The sequence below is a fragment of the Rhinatrema bivittatum genome, chromosome 16 (assembly GCF_901001135.1).
Source record: "Rhinatrema bivittatum chromosome 16, aRhiBiv1.1, whole genome shotgun sequence".
Classification (NCBI taxonomy): Eukaryota; Metazoa; Chordata; class Amphibia; order Gymnophiona; family Rhinatrematidae; genus Rhinatrema; species Rhinatrema bivittatum.
In genome coordinates this window covers 136,454-160,379 of record NC_042630.1, presented here as the reverse complement: position 1 = coordinate 160,379, position 23,926 = coordinate 136,454, and the positions used below count along the sequence as shown (strand labels likewise).

The window sequence follows — 23,926 nt, the reverse complement described above, 5'->3', positions numbered from 1 at the left end:
TAGTATAGTATAAGTAGTAGTATAGTATATAAGAAGTAGTAGTAGTATAGTAGTAATAGTATAGTATAGCAGCAGTAGTGTAGTATATAAGTAGTATAGTATAAGAAGTAGTAATATAGTAGTAGTATAGTAGTAATAGTAGAGTATAGAAGTAGTAGTATAGTATATAAGAAGTAGTATAGTAGTAATAGTAGAGTATAGAAGTAGTAGTATAGTAGTAATAGTATAGTATAAGTAGTAGTATAGTATATAAGAAGTAGTAGTAGTATAGTAGTAATAGTATAGTATAGAGGTAGTAGTATAGTATATAAGAAGTAGTAGTTTAGTAGTCATAACATAGTAGTAATAGTATAGTATAAGAAGTAGTAGTATAGTAGTAATAGTACAGTATAAGAAGTAATAGTATAGTAGTAGTAATATAGTAGTATAGTAGTAATAGTATAGTATATAGATAGTAGTATAGTATATAAGTAGTAGTATAGTAGTAGTAATAGTATAGTATAAGAAGTAGTAATATAGTAGTAGTATAGTAGTAATAGTATAGTATAGTAGTAGTAGACTATATAAGAAATAGTAGTATAGTAGTATTAATATAGTAGTAGTATAGATTAACACACCCTCTCCATTTCCTCTTTTCATGCTGTACCGTTTCCACCCTTCCCCAGTATTATCACAGTAGTGCACTTCCCTTCCCTCAGTTCTGCTCCCTCACCTCCCCTCTCTTTCCCTCAGCACTGCACCCTCCCCTCCTCACAATTTTGCATGCTGCCTTCCCAGCATTAGACCTTCTCCTCCACCTCTTCTATCCTCCCCTCCCCTTAAGCTGCACCCTCCCATCTCCTCTTCTTCCCCTTTTCTTCCTAAAGTGTGTGTGGCGGGGCTAAGCGTCTCTTACCCTGGCAGTACAAAGACTTTCTCCTTTTCCTCTGATACCTCCACACAAAGCCAAGCAACATCAGGATAAATCCAGTGGCTAGGACAGCCACGAGGGAAAGCAGGATAGGGCTGAGACCTGAGAAGAGAGCAAAGCAATCAGGAGACCAGGCTGGACCCATGGAGAGAGAGGATCAGGAACAGGGAGAAAGGGAGAGCTACAACCTGAGAGATGAAGGGAAGGGGTTCCTGGGGAGAGAGACTCTTACCATCAGGTGGGTTTGGCCGTGTCTCTTCAGGAGGCCTGGGACAGTGTACCTCACAGTCTGAGTCTTGACACCTGTAAGACAGGAAGAAATAGCAGCAGGTGGAGCCATGACAGGAGACTGAGGGGGATAGAATTACTGGGAAAGAGGCATGATGAAGAGGAGAAAGGTGTTTGGAGATTGAAGGGGAGAATTGCTTAGGGGGGGGGAGTAAAAGATAGAAAGAATTATTAAGGAGAGGGCATAGCAATATTGGGGTTGGAGATACTTACTCCTGACAGGAGTGACAGGTTCTGTCCTCTTTAGTGAAGTAAAACCCATGGAAACAGCTGCAGAGTGTATCATTATAACCCACACCTGCAAGAGAGAAGAGCATTAAATTATAACTCTGCTCCATTCACAGACTCCCTGCACTGTGCTCCAGTCACAGACTCCCTGCACTGTGCTCCATTCACAGACTCCCTGCACTGTGCTCCAGTCACAGACTCCTTGCACTGTGCTCCAGTCACAGACTCCCTGCACTGTGCTCCATTCACAGACTCCCTGCACTCTGCTCCAGTCACAGACTCCTGCACTGTGCTCCAGTCACAGACTCCCTGCACTGTGCTCCAGTCACAGACTCCTTGCACTGTGCTCCAGTCACAGACTCCCTGCACTGTGCTCCAGTCACTGACTCCCTGCACTGTGCTCCAGTCACAGACTCCTTGCACTGTGCTCCAGTCACAAACTCCCTGCACTGTGCTCCAGTCACAGACTCCCTGCACTGTGCTCCAGTCACAGACTCCTTGCACTGTGCTCCAGTCACAGACTCCTTGCACTGTGCTCCATTCACAGACTCCTTGCACTGTGCTCCAGTCACAGACTCCCTGCACTGTGCTCCAGTCACAGACTCCCTGCCCTCTGCTCCAGTCACAGACCCTGCACTGTGCTCCAGTCACAGACTCCTTGCACTGTGCTCCAGTCACAGACTCCCTGCACTGTGCTCCATTCACAGACTCCCTGCACTGTGCTCCAGTCACAGACTCCTTGCACTGTGCTCCAGTCACAGACTCCCTGCACTGTGCTCCAGTCACAGACTCCCTGCCCTCTGCTCCAGTCACAGACCCTGCACTGTGCTCCAGTCACAGACTCCTTGCACTGTGCTCCAGTCACAGACTCCCTGCACTGTGCTCCATTCACAGACTCCCTGCACTGTGCTCCAGTCACAGACTCCTTGCACTCTGCTCCAGTCACAGACTCCCTGCACTGTGCTCCAGTCACAGACTCCCTGCATTGTGCTCCAGTCACAGACTCCTTGCACTGTGCTCCATTCACAGACTCCCTGCACTGGGCTCCATTCACAGACTCCTTGCACTGTGCTCCAGTCACAGACTCCCTGCACTGGGCTCCATTCACAGACTCCCTGCACTGGGCTCCATTCGCGGGCTCCCTGCACTGGGCTCCATTCGCGGGCTCCCGGCACTGGGCTCCATTCGCGGGCTCCCTGCACTGGGCTCCATTCACAGACTCCCTGCACTGGGCTCCATTCACAGACTCCCTGCACTGGGCTCCATTCGCGGGCTCCCGGCACTGGGCTCCATTCACGGACCTTCTGAATTGGCTGGAACCTGAAGGAGGAGGGCCTCTTATGGTGCAGGGCACAGCTGGAGATGATAAATGATTTACTCACACTTAGTCAAGGGCTTGCCATTTTCACACGCTGAGCAGTTCTTGCACTGGAATGTGATTCCAGCTGGCACCTGGTACTGACCCTCTGGACACCCACAGACAGTGTCCCGAGTGGAGTCACACGTAGTCTTCTCCACTTGCCCCAAACCTAAAGGTGAAGAATTGAGAGAATAGTGAGGAGGGAAGGACACAGGCTCCATGTTACACAACTCACCTTCCAAAAAATGTAGTGCCAGGGCAGCCCAGCAGCTCTATACTACTTCACAGCAGAGTGAAAATACCCAGAGTGGGAATAAACCATCCACCCGGTCCTAAACAACAAGTATTGTAGAATAGCAGAAGGCTCTAGTTTAAAAAAAATGCTCAGAGCCTGATCTAGCTAGGCAAAATGTGACCAGTTAGATTTAGGCCTGCTTTTGATGAAAAACCCCAATCCCAAGATCCACTAATGTAGGTAAATCCACCAAAGACACATTCAACAGCCCACATAAATTAAAAACAGAAGCCCCGTTTGGATTAAATGACCAGGTTGATCAGAGCTTGGGTTTAAAGGGAAGGCTGTTGTCACATGATGTAGTCCCTTTAAAAGAGGCGCTGTGGATGGGATCTTAGGTTCGCCATGTTTGAAAAAGGATATATGTAACGCAGAGCGAGCGATTTGAAAATTGAAAAATAAAAGAATAAGATTGAGGATTGATAACAACTGAGAGCTGAGATGAGCGGTAGGTAAGCGATTTCCCCGATGAAGAATTCTTTCGAAACCTGGCCATGTCGGGCTAATACGCTGCCATGGATTGGTGCCTCAGCGTCTTGTTTAACAACGTGGATGGAGTTAAGCTAAGTATTCTTTGAAAATACATACAACGAAGGGAACTGTTTAAATTTTAAGAAGAAAGAAGATTCTTGTTTAGAAATTTTGCAGTTGCGGACTGTTCCCATGTCTTTGACAAAAATTCATTTTTGACGAAAATTTAATGATATTTAAAAAAAAATGTTTTTAATGTTTTTGAATAAATAGTAAACAAGTTATAGGGGGAAGGTGGTTTGTTCGTGATTAAAAACAACAATAAGGGTAACCTGGATATTACTCTTGAAAGTTTATGAAACAACCACTTTCCTCTTAACAAATATTTTTTATAGAAAGCAGCGATGTTTACCTGTAACAGGTGCTCTCACAGGACAGCAGGATGTTAGTCCTCACATATGGGTGACATCATCAGGATGGAGCCCAATCACGGAAAACTTTTGTCAAAGATTCTAGAACTTTCACTGGCACCTACTGGGCATGCCCAGCAATGCACTGACCCTGCATCCAGCAGGGGTCCCCCTTCAGTCTCGTCTTATAGTAAAATGTATGTGCGAAAAATAAAATAAGAAAACATAAATGAACCCAACTCCACGGGGTGGCGGGCAGGTTTCTTGAGGACCAACATCCTGCTGTCCTGTGAGAACACTTGTTACAGGTAAGCAACTCTGCTTTCTCACAGGACAAGCAGGATGGTAGTCCTCACATATGGGTGAGTACCGAGCTGAGGATGCCCAAGCAAAGCACCAAATGCACCCAAAGATGTGCAACAGGCACAACAACAGGGGTGGAAATTTGGTTAGGAGGGCATCCTGAACGGGTCGGTGGAAGGATGTTGGGAAGTTAAGCTGAAAACAGGTTGCGTAGAACAGATTGGCAGAAGATAGAATCCGTCTGCCAGCCTTATCTAAGCAATAATGGGCTGTGAAGGTGTGGAGAGAACTCCAGGTAGCAGCCTTACAAATATCAGCAAGCGGCACTGAACGGAGGTGCACTACTGATGTCGCCATGACCCTGACCAAGTGAGCTTTTACACGGTCTTGTAGCGGAAGGCCTGCTTGCTGATAGCAAAAAGAGATGCATTCCGCCAACCAGGAGGAGAGGGTCTGCTTTCCCACAGGATTTCCCAGTTTGATGCTATCAAAAGAAACAAACAATTGAGTGGATTTCCTGTGGGCCGACGTGCGGTCCAGATAGAAAGCTAGAGCACATTTGCAGTCCAAAGAATGCAGAGCCTGTTCTCCTGGGTTCGAATGGGGCCTGGGAAGAAAGGTAGGTAGGATAATAGATTGGTTAATATGAAATTCCGACACTACCTTCAGCAAAGATTTAGGGTGAGTGCGGAGCACTACCCTGTCATGCAGAATTTTAGTGTAAGGCGGGTAGGTGACTAATGCCTGTAATTCACTAACTGTGAGCGGACGTGATGCAAGAAGAAAAACTACCTTCCAGGTGAGATAGTGGAGATTACAGGAGTGGAGTGGCTCAAACGCAGGTTTCATGAGCCGTCCCAAAACCACATTAAGGTCCCAAGCAGAGGCAGTGGAGGTTTTAAATGGAGCAAGGCTCTCATGAAATGTGATACTAAGGGTTGCGTTGAAATGGAGACATTTCCTATACCCTTATGGTACGCAGACACTGCACTAACATGCACTCTGATAGAGGAAGTTTTTAGGCCTAACTCTGACAGGTGCCAGAGACAGTCCAAGAACCTCGCAGTGGAGCAAGTGAAGGGGTCTTTGGACATGGAAGTGCACCAGACCGTAAACCTCTTCCATTTAGAGTGATAAAACCTTCTCGAAGGCTTTCGTGAAGCCACAAGTACTTGGGATACCGACTCTGAAAACTTAAGAGCTTGGAGTATTAACCTTTCAATATCCAGGCCGTCAGAGACAGAGCCTGGATACCCTTCGTTCTGAGTGATTAGAAGGGAATCCTTCCCCAGAGGAATGTGCCGGCATACTGATAGGTCCTGGAGGATTGGAAACCACACCTGGCGTGGCCAGTGGGGAACTATCAGGATCATTAATCCCTTGTCCTGCCGGAGCTTCACGAGAGTCTTTGAAATGAGAGGAAGTGGAGGGTATGCATAAAGGAGACCACTGGACCAGGAGAGGGCGAAGGCATCTCTTGGTTGCGAGTGGTGACTGCGAATGAGAGAGCAGAAGTTGTCTACTTTGTGGTTGTGGACCGACACAAAGAGATCTATGCAAGGGTAACCCCAACATTGGAATATCGTGTCCGCTACCGTGGGGTTGAGAGACCACTCGTGCAGATGGAAAGTGCGACTCACACCTTGTCCGTCAACACATTGTCCACTCCCGGCAAGTAGGTTGATTTGAGGCACATCGAGTGGGAAAGGGCCGATGCCCATATCTGTGCAGCTTCCTGACACAGGAGATAGGAGCCCGTTCCCCCTTGTTTGTTGATGTACCACATCGCAACCTGATTGTCGGTTTGAATCAGGATGGCTTTGTTTGATAGGCTATCCTGAAAGGCCTTGAGGGCATTTCTGATTGTCCGTAGCTCCAGGAAATTTATCTGTGTTTGGCTTCCTCTGGAGACCAGGTTCCCTGAGTCTGCAGGACGCCTACATGTGCATTCCACCCGAGGTTGGAATTGTCTGTTAGGGTAATTTGAGGATCTGGAGCATGAAATGGAAGGTCCAAGAAAGCAAAGAGGAAGGCGATCTATGATAGCCGTTAGGATAAACACAAAAATAGACGCCTGGATCTTTTTCAATTGTTTATTCAAACAGAGACGTGTTCATAATTCGCCTGACTCAGACCGAGTTTCGCGGCTCAAAAGCCACTGCCTCAGGGGCTACAAACAAATCAAATATAAATTAACATCAATATCTAAAACAACCTAACCGATTACCAACATCATTAAGATCTTATAAATATTAAAAAGTCATTATTAAAAAATAATTAAAAACTTTTTTAATCCTTCACTAAGATCTCAGATATTGATTAAAATTATTAAAATGATGACAAAAAATATTTATTATTAATAACAAACATACCCAGAAATATACCTATCTAAAAAATTTTGTCAAATAAATTATCCATTCCTGCTTAAGAACATAGGGGTAGATTTTCAAACTATGCGAATAGGCCTACTTTTGCTGGCGCATCAGGCGCAAGCAAAAGTACGCTGGATTTTAGTAGATACTGCGCGGAGCCGCGCGTATCCACTAAAATCCTGGATCGGCGCGCGCAAGGCTATCAATTCTGTATAGCCGGCGCGCGCCGAGCCGCGCAGCCTACCCCCGTTCCCTCCAAGGCCGCTCCGAAATCGGAGCGGCCTCGGAGGGAACTTCCTTTTGCCCTCCCCTCACCTTCCCCTCCCTTCCCCTACTTAACCCACCCGGCCCTGTCTAAGCCCCCCCCTTACCTTTGTCGGGGGATTTACGCCTCCCTCCGGGAGGCGTAAATCCCCGCGCGCCAGTGGGCCTCCTGCGCGCCGGGACGCGATCTGGGGGTGGGTCCGGAGGGCACGGCCACGCCTCCGGGCCGCCCCGGGCCGTAACCACGCCTCCGGGTCTGCCCCCGAAACGCTCCCGGCACGCCCCCCTCGGAGAACCCCGGGACTTACGCAAGTCCCGGGGCTCTGCACGCGCCGGTGAGCCTATGTAAAATAGGCTCACCGGCGCGCAGGGCCCTGCTCGCCTAAATCCGCCCGGTTTTGGGCGGATTTAGGCGAGCAGGGCTCTGAAGATCCGCCCCATAATATTTAACACTATATATCATTCTTTGCAGGTACAAAGATAAATTTACCTTCAACAATCCACAGTCGTAATTAGAACTTAGAAGTTAGATTCTCATCCAATATGCAATCAATGATTGTCAGCAATTTTCTCACTATTAGAATTTAGCTCCCTTTGTGTTCTTTAATTTAGCAAGTAAAGCTGTCTTTTTACTTTTGTAATTTTATTGAGTTTTTTATATCTGCAAGATGCACCCCACCTTCAATGCAACACAAAATAGTAGGCAAGTAATTATCTTGTTTTTATAATTAAGGGTGAAACAATGTGTTTGTAACATTTTCAATGGCATGTTTATTTATTTATTTTTAAAGCTTACAAGTGTAGAATATATTAACATATCAATTTTTTGGGTTTTGAAATCTTGAAATATGGGCTAGCAGGACCAGAGAACTCCATGTGTTTTCAATGTTATTCAGTGTAGTTTTAATTAATTTCTTGCCATTTGACAATTAACAAAAAGTATATACATTTTTATAAGAATTTTTACATCATAAATAGATAGCTAAAAGTATAAATGACATTTTTATACATACATACTGAGTTCACAATTTAATTTTATTTGGTTATTCGTAACATGCCATTGATCAAATGATTAGTTCATTCTTTGTAACAGGGTTTGTGTCTGTTAGATAGCCGATGATAATCCACAAAGAACACACCCACATAGTTGATTGACATTTGAGAACACGCCCATTCAAGTGATTATAAATCTTTTTTTAAAAGAATAAATATCACTTTTAAGAATCTAAATGAGTTTTTTAAGTGTTCTTAGATCAGTACGAACTTAATTTGAAGCTTGGTAAAAAATTTAGTCTCTGGTCCCGATTTTTGGCGCTAAAAATGGTGATTTAAAATGGAGGAATTTAAGCGCTGAGCTTAGTATGAGCAGAGACCTGAAGCTGTGCACTGCTGTGAAAGGTAAAACGTTCTTTTTAATTTTTTACAGCGTTTTAATTGACCATTTTCTCACTATTAGAATTTAGCTCCCTATTTGTTCTTTAATTTAGCAAGTAAAGCTGTCTTTTTGCTTTTGGAATTTTATTGAGTTTTTTATATCTGCAAGATGCACCCAACCTGCAATGCAACACAATATAGTAGGCAAGTAATTATCTTGTTTTTATAATTAAGGGTGAAACAATGTGTTTGTAACATTTTCAATGGCATGTTTGTTTATTTATTTTTATATCTTACAAGTGCAGTATATATTAACATATCAATTTTTGGGTTTTGAAATCTTGAAATATGGGTTAGCAGGACCAGAGAACTCCTTGTGTTTTCAATGTTATTCAGTGTTGTTTTAATTAATTTCTTGCCATTTGACAATTAACAAAAAAATCGGGAATGCAATAAGATTGACTGTTATGTGTTAAGATGATATTTAACTTTTTAAGTTGTCCTATACACTTTTTCCAGTTGACTGTTGCATTGCTGACAATCATTGATTGCATATTGGATGAGAATCTAACTTCTAAGTTCTAATTACGACTGTGGATTGTTGAAGGTAAATTTATCTTTGTACCTGCAAAGAATGATATATAGTGTTAAATATTATGTTCTTAAGCAGGAATGGATAATTTATTTGACAAAATTTTTTAGATAGGTATATTTCTGGGTATGTTTGTTATTAATAATAAATATTTTTTGTCATCATTTTAATAATTTTAATCAATATCTGAGATCTTAGTGAAGGATTTAAAATTTTTTTATTATTTTTTAATAATGACTTTTTAATATTTATAAGATCTTAATGATGTTGGTAATCGGTTAGGTTGTTTTAGATATTGATGTTAATTTATATTTGATTTGTTTGTAGCCCCTGAGGCAGCGGCTTTTGAGCCGCGAAACTCGGCCTGAGTCGGGCGAATTGTGAACACGTCTCTGTTTGAATAAACAATTGAAAAAGATCCAGGCGTCTATATTTGCATGAAATGGAAGGCCTTGAATGAGATTGGAGTGGTTTATCCACCAGGCTAGTGACAGTCAGAGCTGTTTGGTAACCTGGATAATGCTGGACATTGGCTGACAAGCTTGAATCCACTGGCATTTTAAGGTCCACTGCATCACTCTCATGGCTAGGTGAGCCATCAGAGTGACATGCACTGAGGACGCCATGTGACCCAACAGTGTGAGGAAGTGATGAGCAGTTGAAGATACTCGAGTCTGTAGGTGATGCGCCAGAGATGCTATGGTGAAAGCGCAATCCTGGGAGAGGAAGGCTTTCGCCTGCATAGTGTTTAGGTTGGCCCCTATAAAGGATAGGGTTTGAGATGGAACTATCTTGGATTTGGGATAGTTGATTAGAATCCCTAAGGAGATCAGGGTGCTGATAGTGAGATGCAGGGAGGTTAGTGCGCCCTGCTGAGTTGGAGCCCTTATCAACCAATCGTCAAGATAAGGGTAGACATGACACCCTGATTCCTGAGGAAAGCTGCGACCACCACCAGGCACTTGATGAATACTCATGGAGCGGATGCTAGGCCGAATACACGGTGCTGGAAATGATGAGGGTTGACCAGGAATCGCAGGTTCTTGCGATGAAATGGAGTAATTGAGATGTGTGTGTAAACATCTTGGAGATCTAGAGAGCATAGCCAATCTCCTCTTTGTAGAAGAGGAAATAGAGAGCCCAAGGTTACCATTTTGAATTTTTCTCTCCGCAAAATTTTGTTTAGGTATTAGAAAATACCGGGAATAAAACCCCTGCCCCCTATAGGAGAGGGGCACTGGCTCTATTGCTCGGGATTTGAGGAGGAATGAGACCTGTTCAAGCAAGGGAGAGTGGTCGGACTTCCCCCACGTTAGCCAAGGTGAGAGTCTGCTGGAACAGTCAGGAAATTTAGGTGGTAATCCTGAGTGACTACTGCCAGTACCCACTGGTCTGTGGTGACAGTATGCCAAGCGCTGTTGAAATGGCAGAGCAGACCGCCGACTGGTATGGATGGAAGGGGAGGTTGGCTTACACTCTCTAGGAAGGAGTCAAAACCCTGACGCTGGTCTAGGCTGAGAAGCTGGCTGAGACTTCTGAGGCCGAGTCTGCCTGGATTGACCTTTTTGGTAAGATACGGAATGGCGTCCTCTTGTAGGCCGGCCACTTAGAGTCATGCCTGAAAGTTCTCTTAGGGGCGGAAGGGAACTCAGATGGCACAGAGGAAAGCTGGCGCAGCTTTTCATGGTGGACCTTCAACTGCGCCACAGTCTCTCTGATCTTTTCCCCGAAGAGATTATCGTCCACACAGGGAAGATCTGCTAACCTGTCTTGGACTTCTGGTCTTAAGTCCAAGGATTTGAGCCAGGTCTATCTTCTTGCACTAATCCCCGCTGCAGACACTCTAGAGGCAGTGTCAAAGATATCATATGCAGCGCGGACCTCGTGCTTTCCAGCATCCAGACCTTTCTGAGCCAGAGTATGAAGCTGAGCCTGGAGTTGCTCTAGTAAAGAATCAGAGAAATCCTGGATCCTCTTAAAAAGGTCTCTGTTATACTGGGTCATGTATAACTGGTAAGAGTCAATGCGAGATATGAGCATTGAGCCATGGAAGATCCGCCTGCCAAAGGCATCCAGGAATTTCTGTTCCTTCCCTGGAGATATGGAGGAATGAGGTTTTGAACGTCGTGCCTTCTTCTGGGCTGATTCAACAACCACAGAGTGATGATCCAACTGTGACTTTCGGAACCCAGGAGCTGACTGCACCAGATAGGTGGCATCTGTCTTGCGGTTGACAGGTGGGACCGAACATGGGTGTTCCCAGTTTCTCTTCAGGAGATCAAGCAGGATTTCATGAATAGGTATAGACATGATTTCCTTAGGAGCATTTAGAAATTGGAGTACTTCCAGCATCTTGTGCCTAGAGTCCTCTTCTGTCTGAAGTTGAAAAGGAATGGTTTCAGACATTTCCTTGATGAAATTAATAAAAGACATATCTTCTGGTGGAGAGCGTTGTCTTTCATCTGGGGGAGAGGGCTCCGATGGTAGATCATCTGTATCCTGGGACAAATCATCAGTCCAAGGATTATAGGGCTGATCTCCAGCGCTTAGTGGGTCTCCAGCGGGGAGAAATGGTGCTAATCCTGAAGGACCAGGTCTAGGCATCGGTGGCAGCACAGATGGCATCGAAGGAGGCATCGATGGCGGCACCGAAGGGTTCGATAACATCGATGGACAAGTCAGTGGTAAAATGCCAGATGATAGAATGGATATCGGTGTTTCCTTATCATCAGATGATAATGGAATCAGAGTGGATGGCACTGGACCCACCAGTGCTCTTGGTTCCAGCGGTGGAAGGGCACTGATCAACGCATCCAGTCTACCCAACACTACGGGAGTTGGATTGGTGACCGGCTCAGGGTCCGGTACCGGCATCAATGGAGGTTGGAAGCCCTGAAGTGCTTTACCGATGGCCTCTTGGATCATCCGATCCAATTCCTCGCGGAAGCCTGGGGTGTGGAACCCCGACACCGGAGTAGGAGGCAGCACTGGCATAGCCGGAGGGTCCACCAGTGAAGGTGGAATCACGGATCCCGGCACCACTAAAGGTGGGGAATGCCTAGGTGACCTGGTCACAGAAGAGGATGGGGCCTTTTCTGGATGGGGCTTCTTTGTCGGTAGCTCTGTCGACGTCGATGCCGAGGGCTTGCCTGGATTGGTGGACTGAGCCTTCCGATGCCGGTGTCGATGTTTTTCACGATGTTCTCCTCGATCGTTTTTTGAGGAGGCAAGGAGGCAATCAACACCTTTGGCATTGTTGATGCCGGTCGAACAGCAGCGGTGTCCCAGTGCTGGTGAGAGATCGATGGCACCAGCTTGGATGATGTCGAAGCTATCAATGGAGTCGGGGTTTTTAACTGAAAGAGTGAGTCCATTTTTTCTAAACGAGCCTTACGGCCCTTCGGTGTCATTTGGGCATATTTGGTGCAAGTTAGGACATCGTGGTTGGACCCCAAACATATAACACAGACCCCCGTGCGGATCTGTGATGGACATTGTTCGAGTACAGTCGGGTCACCGACGAAAACCCATCACCATGACTCTGAAAAAAATCTAGCCATGGTGCGGTCGATGGCCAGTAGGCCCCGGAGGGATAACTTGATGGGAATCGACCTCAACAAGGGTAAAAACCTTACCTTTCGACCATGGAGTATGGATATCGATAGGGGAACCCCTTTGAGGTAGAATGTTTTGAAAATTTTTAAAGAAGTTCAGTGAGGAAAATTCCTGTCAGGAATCTCAAGAGAGCTCCTTAACCCACATGGCTACTGCTGCGTGGAAAAAAGAAGACTGAAGGGGACCCCTGCTGAATGCAGGGTCAGTGCATTGCTGGGCATGCCCAGTAGGTGCCAGTCAAAGTTCTAGAAACTTTGACAAAAGTGTTCCGTGATTGGGCTCCATCCTGATGATGTCACCCATATGTGAGGACTAACATCCTGCTGTCCTGTAAGAAAATAATTTTTGTCTTGAAGAAAAAATTTGAAACACTGATTTGAACCCAGATTTTTGGGATTTATAAGGTATAAGCACATATAAGAAAAGAAAAACATACTGAAAATTTGTGAATGTAGGTTGTTGAATGTGTCTGATGAAAAACAGCATGGGTAGCTACGTTTCCCCACAGAACCCTTAAAACGCCTCCAAAATTCCACCCACTTTCTGGGTGGCTAAATTTAGCTGCCTAGAAACGGGCTCAATTTACAAAGCATTCAGGTGCCTAACTTTGGGAGTTTATTTATTTATTAGCTTTTTTATACCGACATTCGTGGGTACATCATGCCATTTTACAATATAACTGAAAGGAGGAAAATACAAAAAACCAAGGTGGGAGGAGGGGAGCAGCAGGGAAGAGAGAAGGAGCGAGCAAAGGGAGGGAAAAACAGGAAAAAAGAGAGAGTATAGGAACAGTACCTGCTGGGAGAAATACGTTCAGAAAGGCAGAAGTCCATTACCTGCTATTAAGTTCACTTACAGAATAGCCACTGCCATTAACAATGGTAACATGGGATAGACTTAGTGTTTGGGTACTTGCCAGGTTCTTATGGCCTGGATTGGCCTCTGTTGGAAACAGGATGCTGGGCTTGATGGACCCTTGTCTGACCCAGTATGGCATTTTCTTATGTTCTTTACTATATATAGTCTAGCAGGGATTGCTGTTAGGAAGGTAGGGGTCTAAGGATAGGGGAAGGGGGATATAAGAAGGTGCAGGGATATGAGAGACAAATCAGAGTACAATTAAAGGAATAAAGGAGAAGGCTATAAGTACGGTGATGACAAGGGCTCTTTCTCTGAGGGAGTAGAGGGACTAAGTAGGATCCATTTAAAGAGCCATGTCTTAACCCCTGTTTTGGCTCCTAAATTGTCCCCTTTGAAAACGTACCAAGGCTTAGCCCCTAAATTTAAATGTCTGAAAAGTAGGTACTGGTAGCATCAGGGCAGGGGAACAAAAGATTAGCTATTCAGATATTTACTGGCAAGATGTAGGAAATTTTTCAGCCCAAAATCTAACTGGTTAGGTTTGACTGAAAATGTGCTACATGTATCCTAGAAATGCACCAAGAGATTACTTCACTGGCCATGTCCTAAAAGCCTTCTAGCACTACACTAAGATATAACATCACAACCTAATTTTACAGCCCAAAAGGAACACATGCCTAATTTGTCCTAGAACCATGCTAGAACACAGTCTAGAACAATATCGATCATTACTTGTATCATCATACTATGCCAGGAGCTAACCAGGGCATCTTGCAAGTTCTTGTCATGATGGTAAAGTAGAAAGGGTAGATATTGTAGGCACAGTTGGCATGTGTTGTGAGCTTGGTTATTGGTCGTATTACAGTGCGTTTGTGGAGTTGTGTGGAAAGTTTATTGGAGTACAGCGAGTGGGAGTTTTTTCATTTGTTTTTGTTGTTTTGGTTCAATGCGATAACAGCGTATGATGATGTCATGACGTTGCGTCCCGTTGTGGGGGACGTTGAGACGTGCGGCTTACCGCGTTAGGGCGGTGGCCTTTTGCAAGTTGCTTACAAAGCTTAGGGAGAGACGCCCCTAATTACGGCGAACTTGTGGCACAGTTGGATGTTTTTGAATCGCTTGGAGGTGACTAGACTTGGAAATGTTTGTCATTCGTGAGGTATACCACTTGGAAAATTATTGAAACGGTAAGCGGTTGGTCCTGTGTAGGACCTAGGTATGGTTTCCTGCTTTTCAAATACAATGAGGCAGGGTGTTTAGTATGTGTGTTTGGTACAATTTAGGTTCACACCTATCGTGATGATATTTGCTGCGTCATGAGGAATTTGGTCTTTAGAAGAAACGGGAGAAAGTTGAAGACAGATTTGAAATCGGTGGACAGCCTGGGAAAAAGTTGAATAATAGACGGTTTGTGGTAAAAGATTATCATGTATTTATGGTGGTAAATGTGTCCTTGGCATTTGTTTTAGTTGTATCTAAAACTTAGTGGTTGCAGTCCCCCTGAGGAAGTAGACAGATGTGAAACAGGGGCCGCTTGTTGGGGTCAGACCACAGTTAACAGTTGTTAACAGCAGTGTGAAGAACGGTCATCTTAAAGAGAAGAGATCAATACAAGGAAGTCAGCTGAATAAAGATAAACTGAGGATAGGCAACAGTGATGTACACCAGTATATATAATCATGTTTTAGTAACGTATAAAGTAAAAATGGGCGAAAGCCGGGTATAGATTGTAAGTGGGTGTATCTACAGGGAATTTATGTGTATAATATTGCATTAAGACATGATAAATATCATTGTATAGACCTTGGGGGTCATATGGCTGACTTCCATTTTGCATTTGATCGAATGTTTTTAGAGTGTGAATGAGTGAGTGTGTGGGTTTATATTTTAGGACACATTTCCTAAATTATTTTTGAAATTTGAGATAATAAAACTGTATGCTTTTCTCTTACAAAATGTGTGGTTATATATATATATATAGAGAGAGAGAAAGTGGTTCTATTTTACCCATTGTGTATACCTGATACGGTTACAAAGTAGAAAGGAAGACACAAAAAAGAGACTGTCCTGGAGAAGGCCATCTTGCAGATAGGATGCATTCTTAGCAGTGAGCCTTTATTTACTATGTCACTGTGTCCAAACCCAGCCAAAACAACACATCACTCTGTAAACATTGCAACCTTATTCTAGTGTCATGTTACATTGTTATCAAGTGTAACACAAGTATCTTATTTATCTAAACTTATCACAAAATAACCTAATATCTAAGCCACAGCATCAGAAAATTAGTGTTAAACTTCAGTAACCCATCTCTTGCCTCACAATGGGCTGCAGATGGTGTCAGAAGCAATACCAATGAATCAAACATATGCTGGTACGCATAGAAATACTAAATCTCAAAAAAGATATAATTGCGATGGAGAAGGTACAGAGAAGGGCTACCAAAATGATAAGGGGAATGGAACAGCTCCCCTATGAGGAAAGACTAAAGAGGTTAGGACTTTTCAGCTTGGAGAAGAGACGACTGAGGGGGGATATGATAGAGGTGTTTAAAACCATGAGAGGTCTAGAACGGGTAAATGTGAATTGGTTATTTACTCTTTCGGATAATAGAAAGACTAGGGGGCACTCCATGAAGTTAGCATGGGGCACATTTAAAACTAATCAGAGAAAATTCTTTTTCACTCAACGCACAATTAAACTCTGGAATTTGTTGCCAGAGGATGTGGTTAGTGCAGTTAGTATAGCTGTGTTTAAAAAAGGATTGGATAAGTTCTTGGAGGAGAAGTCCATTACCTGCTATTAAGTTCACTTAGAGAATAGCCACTGCCATTAGCAATGGTTACATGGAATAGACTTAGTTTTTGGGTACTTGCCAGGTTCTTATGGCCTGGTTTGGCCACTGTAGGAAACAGGATGCTGGGCTTGATGGACCCTTGGTCTGACCCATTATGGCATTTTCTTATGTTCTTATATTCCCCCCCCCTAAAAAAAAATGTGTACTTAGCGGAACATGATAGGCTGACGCTGTGTGCTTATTTCACATAATTGCAAAAGCAAAATGTAACCCAAACAGGCCCATGTTTCGGCATCTGCCGCCTGCCTCAGGGGTCTTTTATTCTCTCTCAACAATAATGTTTAATCGCATCTCTGCTCAATCTTATCAAAAAAAGAACTGCCTTGAACTATATTGCAGAGCTCTGCTGGGGCTTTGCCTTTGGTAGAATGAATATATCAGCTCCTTCATCGTAATCAATACCTGTCGGGCACTCACTACACCTCTGGCATTTGGAAGAATAATTCTCCACATCTGCATAAGTCCTGCTTGGACACGGCACACACCCAGTCATCAGCCCAGGCTGTCTGCAGTCTGAAGATCTATGAAAACCTGAAAAATAAAGACCTCCATATCAACCATTTAATATGGAACATGCTGCACATACAATAAAGAATATAATGCAGGTAGTAAATGAATGTTATGAAATACAGAATAAAGTGATACACATCTGACAAGTCAACAACTTATGCCACAAATTCTGTACTGAACATATCGTACTCTCTCACAGAATAAGTATATTCTAATATCAAAACAATCCTTTGTAAGTATAAGAATTGGCAAAGAGAACAGGGACTGGGGAGAATGGAAATCTCTCTGCTACCAGCAGAAGGCGCTCTCATGAGGCTGGAGGTGTCACTGACAGTGCAGGGAGAGAGCAGTCCCCAGAATGGAAATCTCTCTCTGCTACCAGCAGAAGGCGCTCTCATGAGGCTGGAGGTGTCACTGACAGTGCAGGGGGAGAGCAGTCCCCAGAATGGAAATCTCTCTCTGCTACCAGCAGAAGGCGCTCTCATGAGGCTGGAGGTGTCACTGACAGTGCAGGGAGAGAGCAGTCCCCAGAATGGAAATCTCTCTCTGCTACCAGCAGAAGGCGCTCTCATGAGGCTGGAGGTGTCACTGACAGTGCAGGGGGAGAGCAGTCCCCAGAATGGAAATCTCTCTCTGCTACCAGCAGAAGGCGCTCTCATGAGGCTGGAGGTGTCACTGACAGTGCAGGGGGAGAGCAGTCCCCAGAATGGAAATCTCTCTCTGCTACCAGCAGAAGGCGCTCTCATGAGGCTGGAGGTGTCACTGACAGTGCAGGGGGAGAGCAGTCCCCAGAATGGAAATCTCTCTCTGCTACCAGCAGAAGGCGCTCTCATGAGGCTGGAGGTGTCACTGACAGTGCAGGGGGAGAGCAGTCCCCAGAATGGAAATCTCTCTCTGATACCAGCAGAAGGCGCTCTCATGAGGCTGGAGGTGTCACTGACAGTGCAGGGGGAGAGCAGTCCCCAGAATGGAAATCTCTCTCTGCTACCAGCAGAAGGCGCTCTCATGAGGCTGGAGGTGTCACTGACAGTGCAGGGGGAGAGCAGTCCCCAGAATGGAAATCTCTCTCTGCTACCAGCAGAAGGCGCTCTCATGAGGCTGGAGGTGTCACTGACAGTGCAGGGGAAGAGCAGTCCCCAGAATGGAAATCTCTCTCTGATACCAGCAGAAGGCGCTCTCATGAGGCTGGAGGTGTCACTGACAGTGCAGGGGGAGAGCAGTCCCCAGAATGGAAATCTCTCTCTGATACCAGCAGAAGGCGCTCTCATGAGGCTGGAGGTGTCACTGACAGTGCAGGGGGAGAGCAGTCCCCAGAATGGAAATCTCTCTCTGCTACCAGCAGAAGGCGCTCTCATGAGGCTGGAGGTGTCACTGACAGTGCAGGGAGAGAGCAGTCCCCAGAATGGAAATCTCTCTCTGCTACCAGCAGAAGGCGCTCTCATGAGGCTGGAGGTGTCACTGACAGTGCAGGGGGAGAGCAGTCCCCAGAATGGAAATTTCTCTCTGCTACCAGCAGAAGGCGCTCTCATGAGGCTGGAGGTGTCACTGACAGTGCAGGGGGAGAGCAGTCCCCAGAATGGAAATCTCTCTCTGCTACCAGCAGAAGGCGCTCTCATGAGGCTGGAGGTGTCACTGACAGTGCAGGGGGAGAGCAGTCCCCAGAATGGAAATCTCTCTCTGATACCAGCAGAAGGCGCTCTCATGAGGCTGGAGGTGTCACTGACAGTGCAGGGGGAGAGCAGTCCCCAGAATGGAAATCTCTCTCTGCTACCAGCAGAAAACACTTTCGGTATTTATTACCCCTTTGACATTTCTTGCAGCAGAATTCTTGTTTGCGGTTTGGGTGTTCATCTGAATTGCATTTGACATTCCTCCTCTTCCTCACAGAGTCTCTGGAGATGTTCCAGTATCCCACTGGTGATCCATGGACTAGGATTGCCTCTGGCAAGGAGATCCTCCCTGAGAGCTCAGCAGTCAGCAAGAGCTCCACGTTCACAAAGACCTGTAAGAAGGTAGAAAGGTGTCAGTTTGTAGAGAAATAGTGACTAATTCATGTACACATGCCAGAAAGATATAAGGAGGGAGAGAATAAGGCAAGAAATATGTGGTGTGGGAAACCAAGGCAACAGGTGCACAGTGAGGGCTACAAGTAAAGTTTGAAAGATTTTTAGTTTTGTCCTTTTTCTACCCTGCAACTGGATGTCCAGGATATCTGCAGACAGGAATCATCCTCCCCTCCAAAGATATCACCTCCTATCTATGGCAATCACTTCCATAGACAGAGTACATTGTGCCTTTCCTCCATGAACATGTATTACCCTAAGAACATAAGAACAAGCCATTCTGGGTCAGACCAAGGGTCCATCAAGCCCAGCATCCTGTTTCCAACAGAGGCCAAACCAGGTCACAAGAACCTGGCAAGTACCCAAAAACTAAGTCTATTCCATGTTACCATTGCTAATAGCAGTGGCTATTTTCTAAGTGAACTTAATAGCAGGTAATGGACTTCTCCTCCAAGAACTTATCCTATCCTTTTTTAAACCCAGCTACACTAACTGCACTAACCACATCCGCTGGCAACAAATTCCAGAGTTTAATTGTGCCTTGAGTGAAAGCCTGGACTTCAGTGCCAGGAAAAATAGTGGAAAGTGTTGTAAACATCAAAATCACAGAACATATAGAAAGACATGGTTTAATGGAACAAAGTCAGCATGGATTTACCCAGGGCAAGTCTTGCCTCACAAATCTGCTTCACTTTTTTGAAGGAGTTAATAAACATGTGGATAAAGGTGAACCGGTAGATGTAGTATACTTGGATTTTCAGAAGGCGTTTGACAAAGTTCCTCATGAGAGGCTTCTAGGAAAAGTAAAAAGTCATGGGATAGGTGGCGATGTCCTTTCGTGGATTACAAACTGGCTAAAAGACAGGAAACAGAGAGTAGGATTAAATGGGCAATTTTCTCAGTGGAAGGGAGTGGACAGTGGAGTGCCTCAGGAATCTGTATTGGGACCCTTACGTTTTAATATATTTATAAATGATCTGGAAAGAAACACGACGAGTGAGATAATCAAATTTGCAGATACAAAATTGTTAAGAGTAGTTAAACCACAAGCAGATTGTGATAAATTGCAAGAAGACCTCGTGAGACTGGAAAACTGGGCATCGAAATGGCAGATGAAATTTAATGTGGATAAGTGCAAGGTGATGCATATAGGGAAAAATAACCCATTCTCTCTCTCTCTCGTCTGAGCACCATTAATAATGGTCCCCTAGTGGGTGACTGCAGGAAATACAACCGGTCTGGCACCTATTGCAAAGTCTGAAAATGTTATCGCAATGTGCGCTAACTTAGCTCTTCACATAGGTAATTAGTGCACATTGTGTTAAACTGTATATTTGCATAAACCACGCCCCTTTTGCTATTGCATGCGATACTTATCGCATTTTGATAAATCCAGGCCTTAGATAGTAAGCCCTCTGGGGATAGGGAAATACCTACAGTACCTGAATGTAAACTGACGTGTATATAAAAATAAAAAATAAATAAATGGGACGGCGAGAGAGGGAGCAGGACACATGAGTTCAGGAAGACTATATTCCACCTGGTGCTGCCAGGAATTGGGGTTAGAGGAGAAGGACACAGACAAATGTGACTTGTGTAGGAGGAGGGGGTAAAGAGGGATGAGCAAAGCCATGCACCTATTTGGAGTAGCTTTTTAAACAAATTTTATGATCTAAGTTTCTTATTAAGATCTTTCTGATGCTGTTTTAATTATTGTTAAGATGTGTTTTTATTAGTTTTATGATATTGTTCTTTTATGATGTTTTGTTTTGTTACCTTTATTATGATGAATATTTTCATGGAAACTACTCTGAGCTATGGTAGAAAGCGGTATAGAAATACTAAAAGATGCTTCCATCTGTGCACGATAAGGTGCCTGTGGAGTATCAGACAAATTAGATTTTCTCAAATACCTGGTGAACTTGTCAAGACAGGGCTCAGCAACATCAATGACCGACCTGAAAACTATAGCGTATAAACATGCACTTTAAGGAATATTATTAGATACTTGAAATTTATTTTGATTTATAGCCTGATTAAGTCAAAGAAAACTATTGCATGGATAACACTAGCCAAAGGTACATCCATAAAATAAGATACTTATCTATTTACAATAATTTATAACCCACCATATTTCCAAGTCCTATTCATGGTGGATATACAAATACTAATAAAGTAAAATAGTACATAATTGCATCCAAAAATAAACCTTTATTAAAGAATGTAAGAAAAAAAAAAGTATAATAAATACACATTATAAAAAATATAACAACACACATAACATTTAACAAAATATTAAAATAAAGGATAAAATAACAAAAAGTTAGAAGATAATTAATATTAAAAACCAAATCACAGACAAAGATTGAAATCACAATTATTTCTGAAGGCTACTTTCAAAAGCTAAATTAAAGCAATTTTTTAAAAACCAAGTAATCAATTTTATGCAGAAAAACTGGTAAGTAACTCCAGGGTCTGCATTAGAAAAAGCCCTTTTTTTCTTGTCAGTTTAATCTAAGAGACAATAAAGCAAGGTATGCACCTTTTGTTGTGGTCCGGAAGTGGATCCTTGGGCCGACCGGTGATGAGAGACAGTCGGGAGGCAGACACACGCAGCTGGGGTCGAATCTTCACCTGGAAGCCCGAGACCCTCCCAGAGGAGCTGTCGAGGCCCGGGCCGCTAGGACTTAGGTGGCTTCGCCCTGGAAGCCCGTGGTCTCCCCAGGAGGAGCCTGGAAGGACCCGGACAGCTGGGACTTAGGAGAGCGGCTAGAAGCAAGCGAAGACCAGGACCAGACCAGGATCAGGGCAAGCAGCAGAAGTCAGAGACAATGAGACGGACCAGGATCAGGGCAGGCAGCAGAAGTCAGAGACGATGAGACGGACCAGGATCAGGGCAAGCAGCAGAAGTCAGAGACGATGAGACGGACCAGGATCAGGGCAGGCAGCAGAAGTCAGAGACGATGAGACGGACCAGGATCAGGGCAAGCAGCAGAAGTCAGAGACGATGAGACGGACCAGGATCAGGGCAGGCAGCAGAAGTCAGAGACGATGAGACGGACCAGGATCAGGGCAGGCAGCAGAAGTCAGAGACGATGAGACAGACCAGGATCAGGGCAGGCAGCAGAAGTCAGAGACGATGAGACGGACCAGGATCAGGGCAAGCAGCAGAAGTCAGAGACGATGAGACGGACCAGGATCAGGGCAGGCAGCAGAAGTCAGAGACGATGAGACGGACCAGGATCAGGGCAAGCAGCAGAAGTCGGAGACGATGAGACGGACCAGGATCAGGGCAGGCAGCAGAAGTCGGAGACGATGAGACGGACCAGGATCAGGGCAGGCAGCAGAAGTCGGAGACGATGAGACGGACCAGGATCAGGGCAGGCAGCAGAAGTCAGAGACGATGAGACGGACCAGGATCAGGGCAGGCAGCAGAAGTCAGAGACAATGAGACGGACCAGGATCAGGGCAAGCAGCAGAAGTCAGAGACGATGAGACGGACCAGGATCAGGGCAGGCAGCAGAAGTCAGAGACGATGAGACGGACCAGGATCAGGGCAGGCAGCAGAAGTCAGAGACGATGAGACGGACCAGGATCAGGGCAAGCAGCAGAAGTCAGAGACGATGAGACGGACCAGGATCAGGGCAGGCAGCAGAAGTCGGAGACGATGAGACGGACCAGGATCAGGGCAGGCAGCAGAAGTCGGAGACGATGAGACGGACCAGGATCAGGGCAGGCAGCAGAAGTCAGAGACGATGAGACGGACCAGGATCAGGGCAGGCAGCAGAAGTCAGAGACGATGAGACGGACCAGGATCAGGGCAGGCAGCAGAAGTCGGAGACGATGAGACGGACCAGGATCAGGGCAGGCAGCAGAAGTCGGAGACGATGAGACGGACCAGGATCAGGGCAGGCAGCAGAAGTCGGAGACGATGAGACGGACCAGGATCAGGGCAAGCAGCAGAAGTCAGAGACGATGAGACGGACCAGGATCAGGGCAGGCAGCAGAAGTCAGAGACGATGAGACGGACCAGGATCAGGGCAGGCAGCAGAAGTCAGAGACGATGAGACGGACCAGGATCAGGGCAGGAAGCAGAAGTCAGAGACGATGAGACGGACCAGGATCAGGGCAAGCAGCAGAAGTCAGAGACGATGAGACGGACCAGGATCAGGGCAGGCAGCAGAAGTCAGAGACGATGAGACGGACCAGGATCAGGGCAGGCAGCAGAAGTCAGAGACGATGAGACGGACCAGGATCAGGGCAGACAGCAGAAGTCAGAGACGATGAGACGGACCAGGATCAGGGCAAGCAGCAGAAGTCAGAGACGATGAGACGGACCAGGATCAGGGCAGGCAGCAGAAGTCAGAGACGATGAGACGGATCAGGATCAGAATACTGGATCAGGTGAGCAGGATCAGGAACACTAGGACAGGCAGGCGGGAGCAGGAACAGTGGAACAGGCAGGCTGTTCCACTGTTCAGGAACACCGGCAGGCAGGATCAGGAACACTGGGACAGGCAGGCGGGAGCAGGAACAGTGGAACAGGCAGGCAGGATCAGGAACACTGGGACAGGCAGGCGGGAGCAGGAACACTGGGACAGGCAGGCGGGAGCAGGAACAGTGGAACAGGCAGGCAGGATCAGGAACACCGGCAGGCAGGATCAGGAACACTGGGACAGGCAGGCGGGAGCAGGAACAGTGGAACAGGCAGGCAGGATCAGGAACACTGGGACAGGCAGGCGGGAGCAGGAACACTGGGACAGGCAGGCGGGAGCAGGAACAGTGGAACAGGCAGGCAGGATCAGGAACACCGGCAGGCAGGATCAGGAACACTGGGACAGGCAGGCGGGAGCAGGAACAGTGGAACAGGCAGGCAGGATCAGGAACACTGGGACAGGCAGGCGGGAGCAGGAACACTGGGACAGGCAGGCGGGAGCAGGAACAGTGGAACAGGCAGGCAGGATCAGGAACACCGGCAGGCAGGATCAGGAACACTGGGACAGGCAGGCGGGAGCAGGAACAGTGGAACAGGCAGGCAGGATCAGGAACACTGGGACAGGCAGGCGGGAGCAGGAACACTGGGACAGGCAGGCGGGAGCAGGAACAGTGGAACAGGCAGGCAGGATCAGGAACACCGGCAGGCAGGATCAGGA

At 45.8% G+C, this 23,926-nt stretch overlaps 1 protein-coding gene across 1 annotated transcript in view; it reads right to left on the bottom strand.

Annotated features, from left to right (window-relative positions):
* The window catches only part of TNFRSF1A (TNF receptor superfamily member 1A), a 46,254-nt gene that overhangs the window by 1,972 nt on the left and 20,356 nt on the right, over positions 1 to 23,926 (bottom strand). Inside the window, exons 2-7 of the mRNA XM_029580390.1 lie at positions 18,511 to 18,712; positions 16,603 to 16,731; positions 2,809 to 2,955; positions 1,412 to 1,496; positions 1,143 to 1,213; positions 896 to 1,012 (exon numbers count right to left, since the gene is read on the bottom strand). Of these exons, the coding sequence (XP_029436250.1) occupies positions 896 to 1,012; positions 1,143 to 1,213; positions 1,412 to 1,496; positions 2,809 to 2,955; positions 16,603 to 16,731; positions 18,511 to 18,712 (751 nt within the window). The remainder of the gene's footprint in view (positions 1 to 895; positions 1,013 to 1,142; positions 1,214 to 1,411; positions 1,497 to 2,808; positions 2,956 to 16,602; positions 16,732 to 18,510; positions 18,713 to 23,926) is intronic.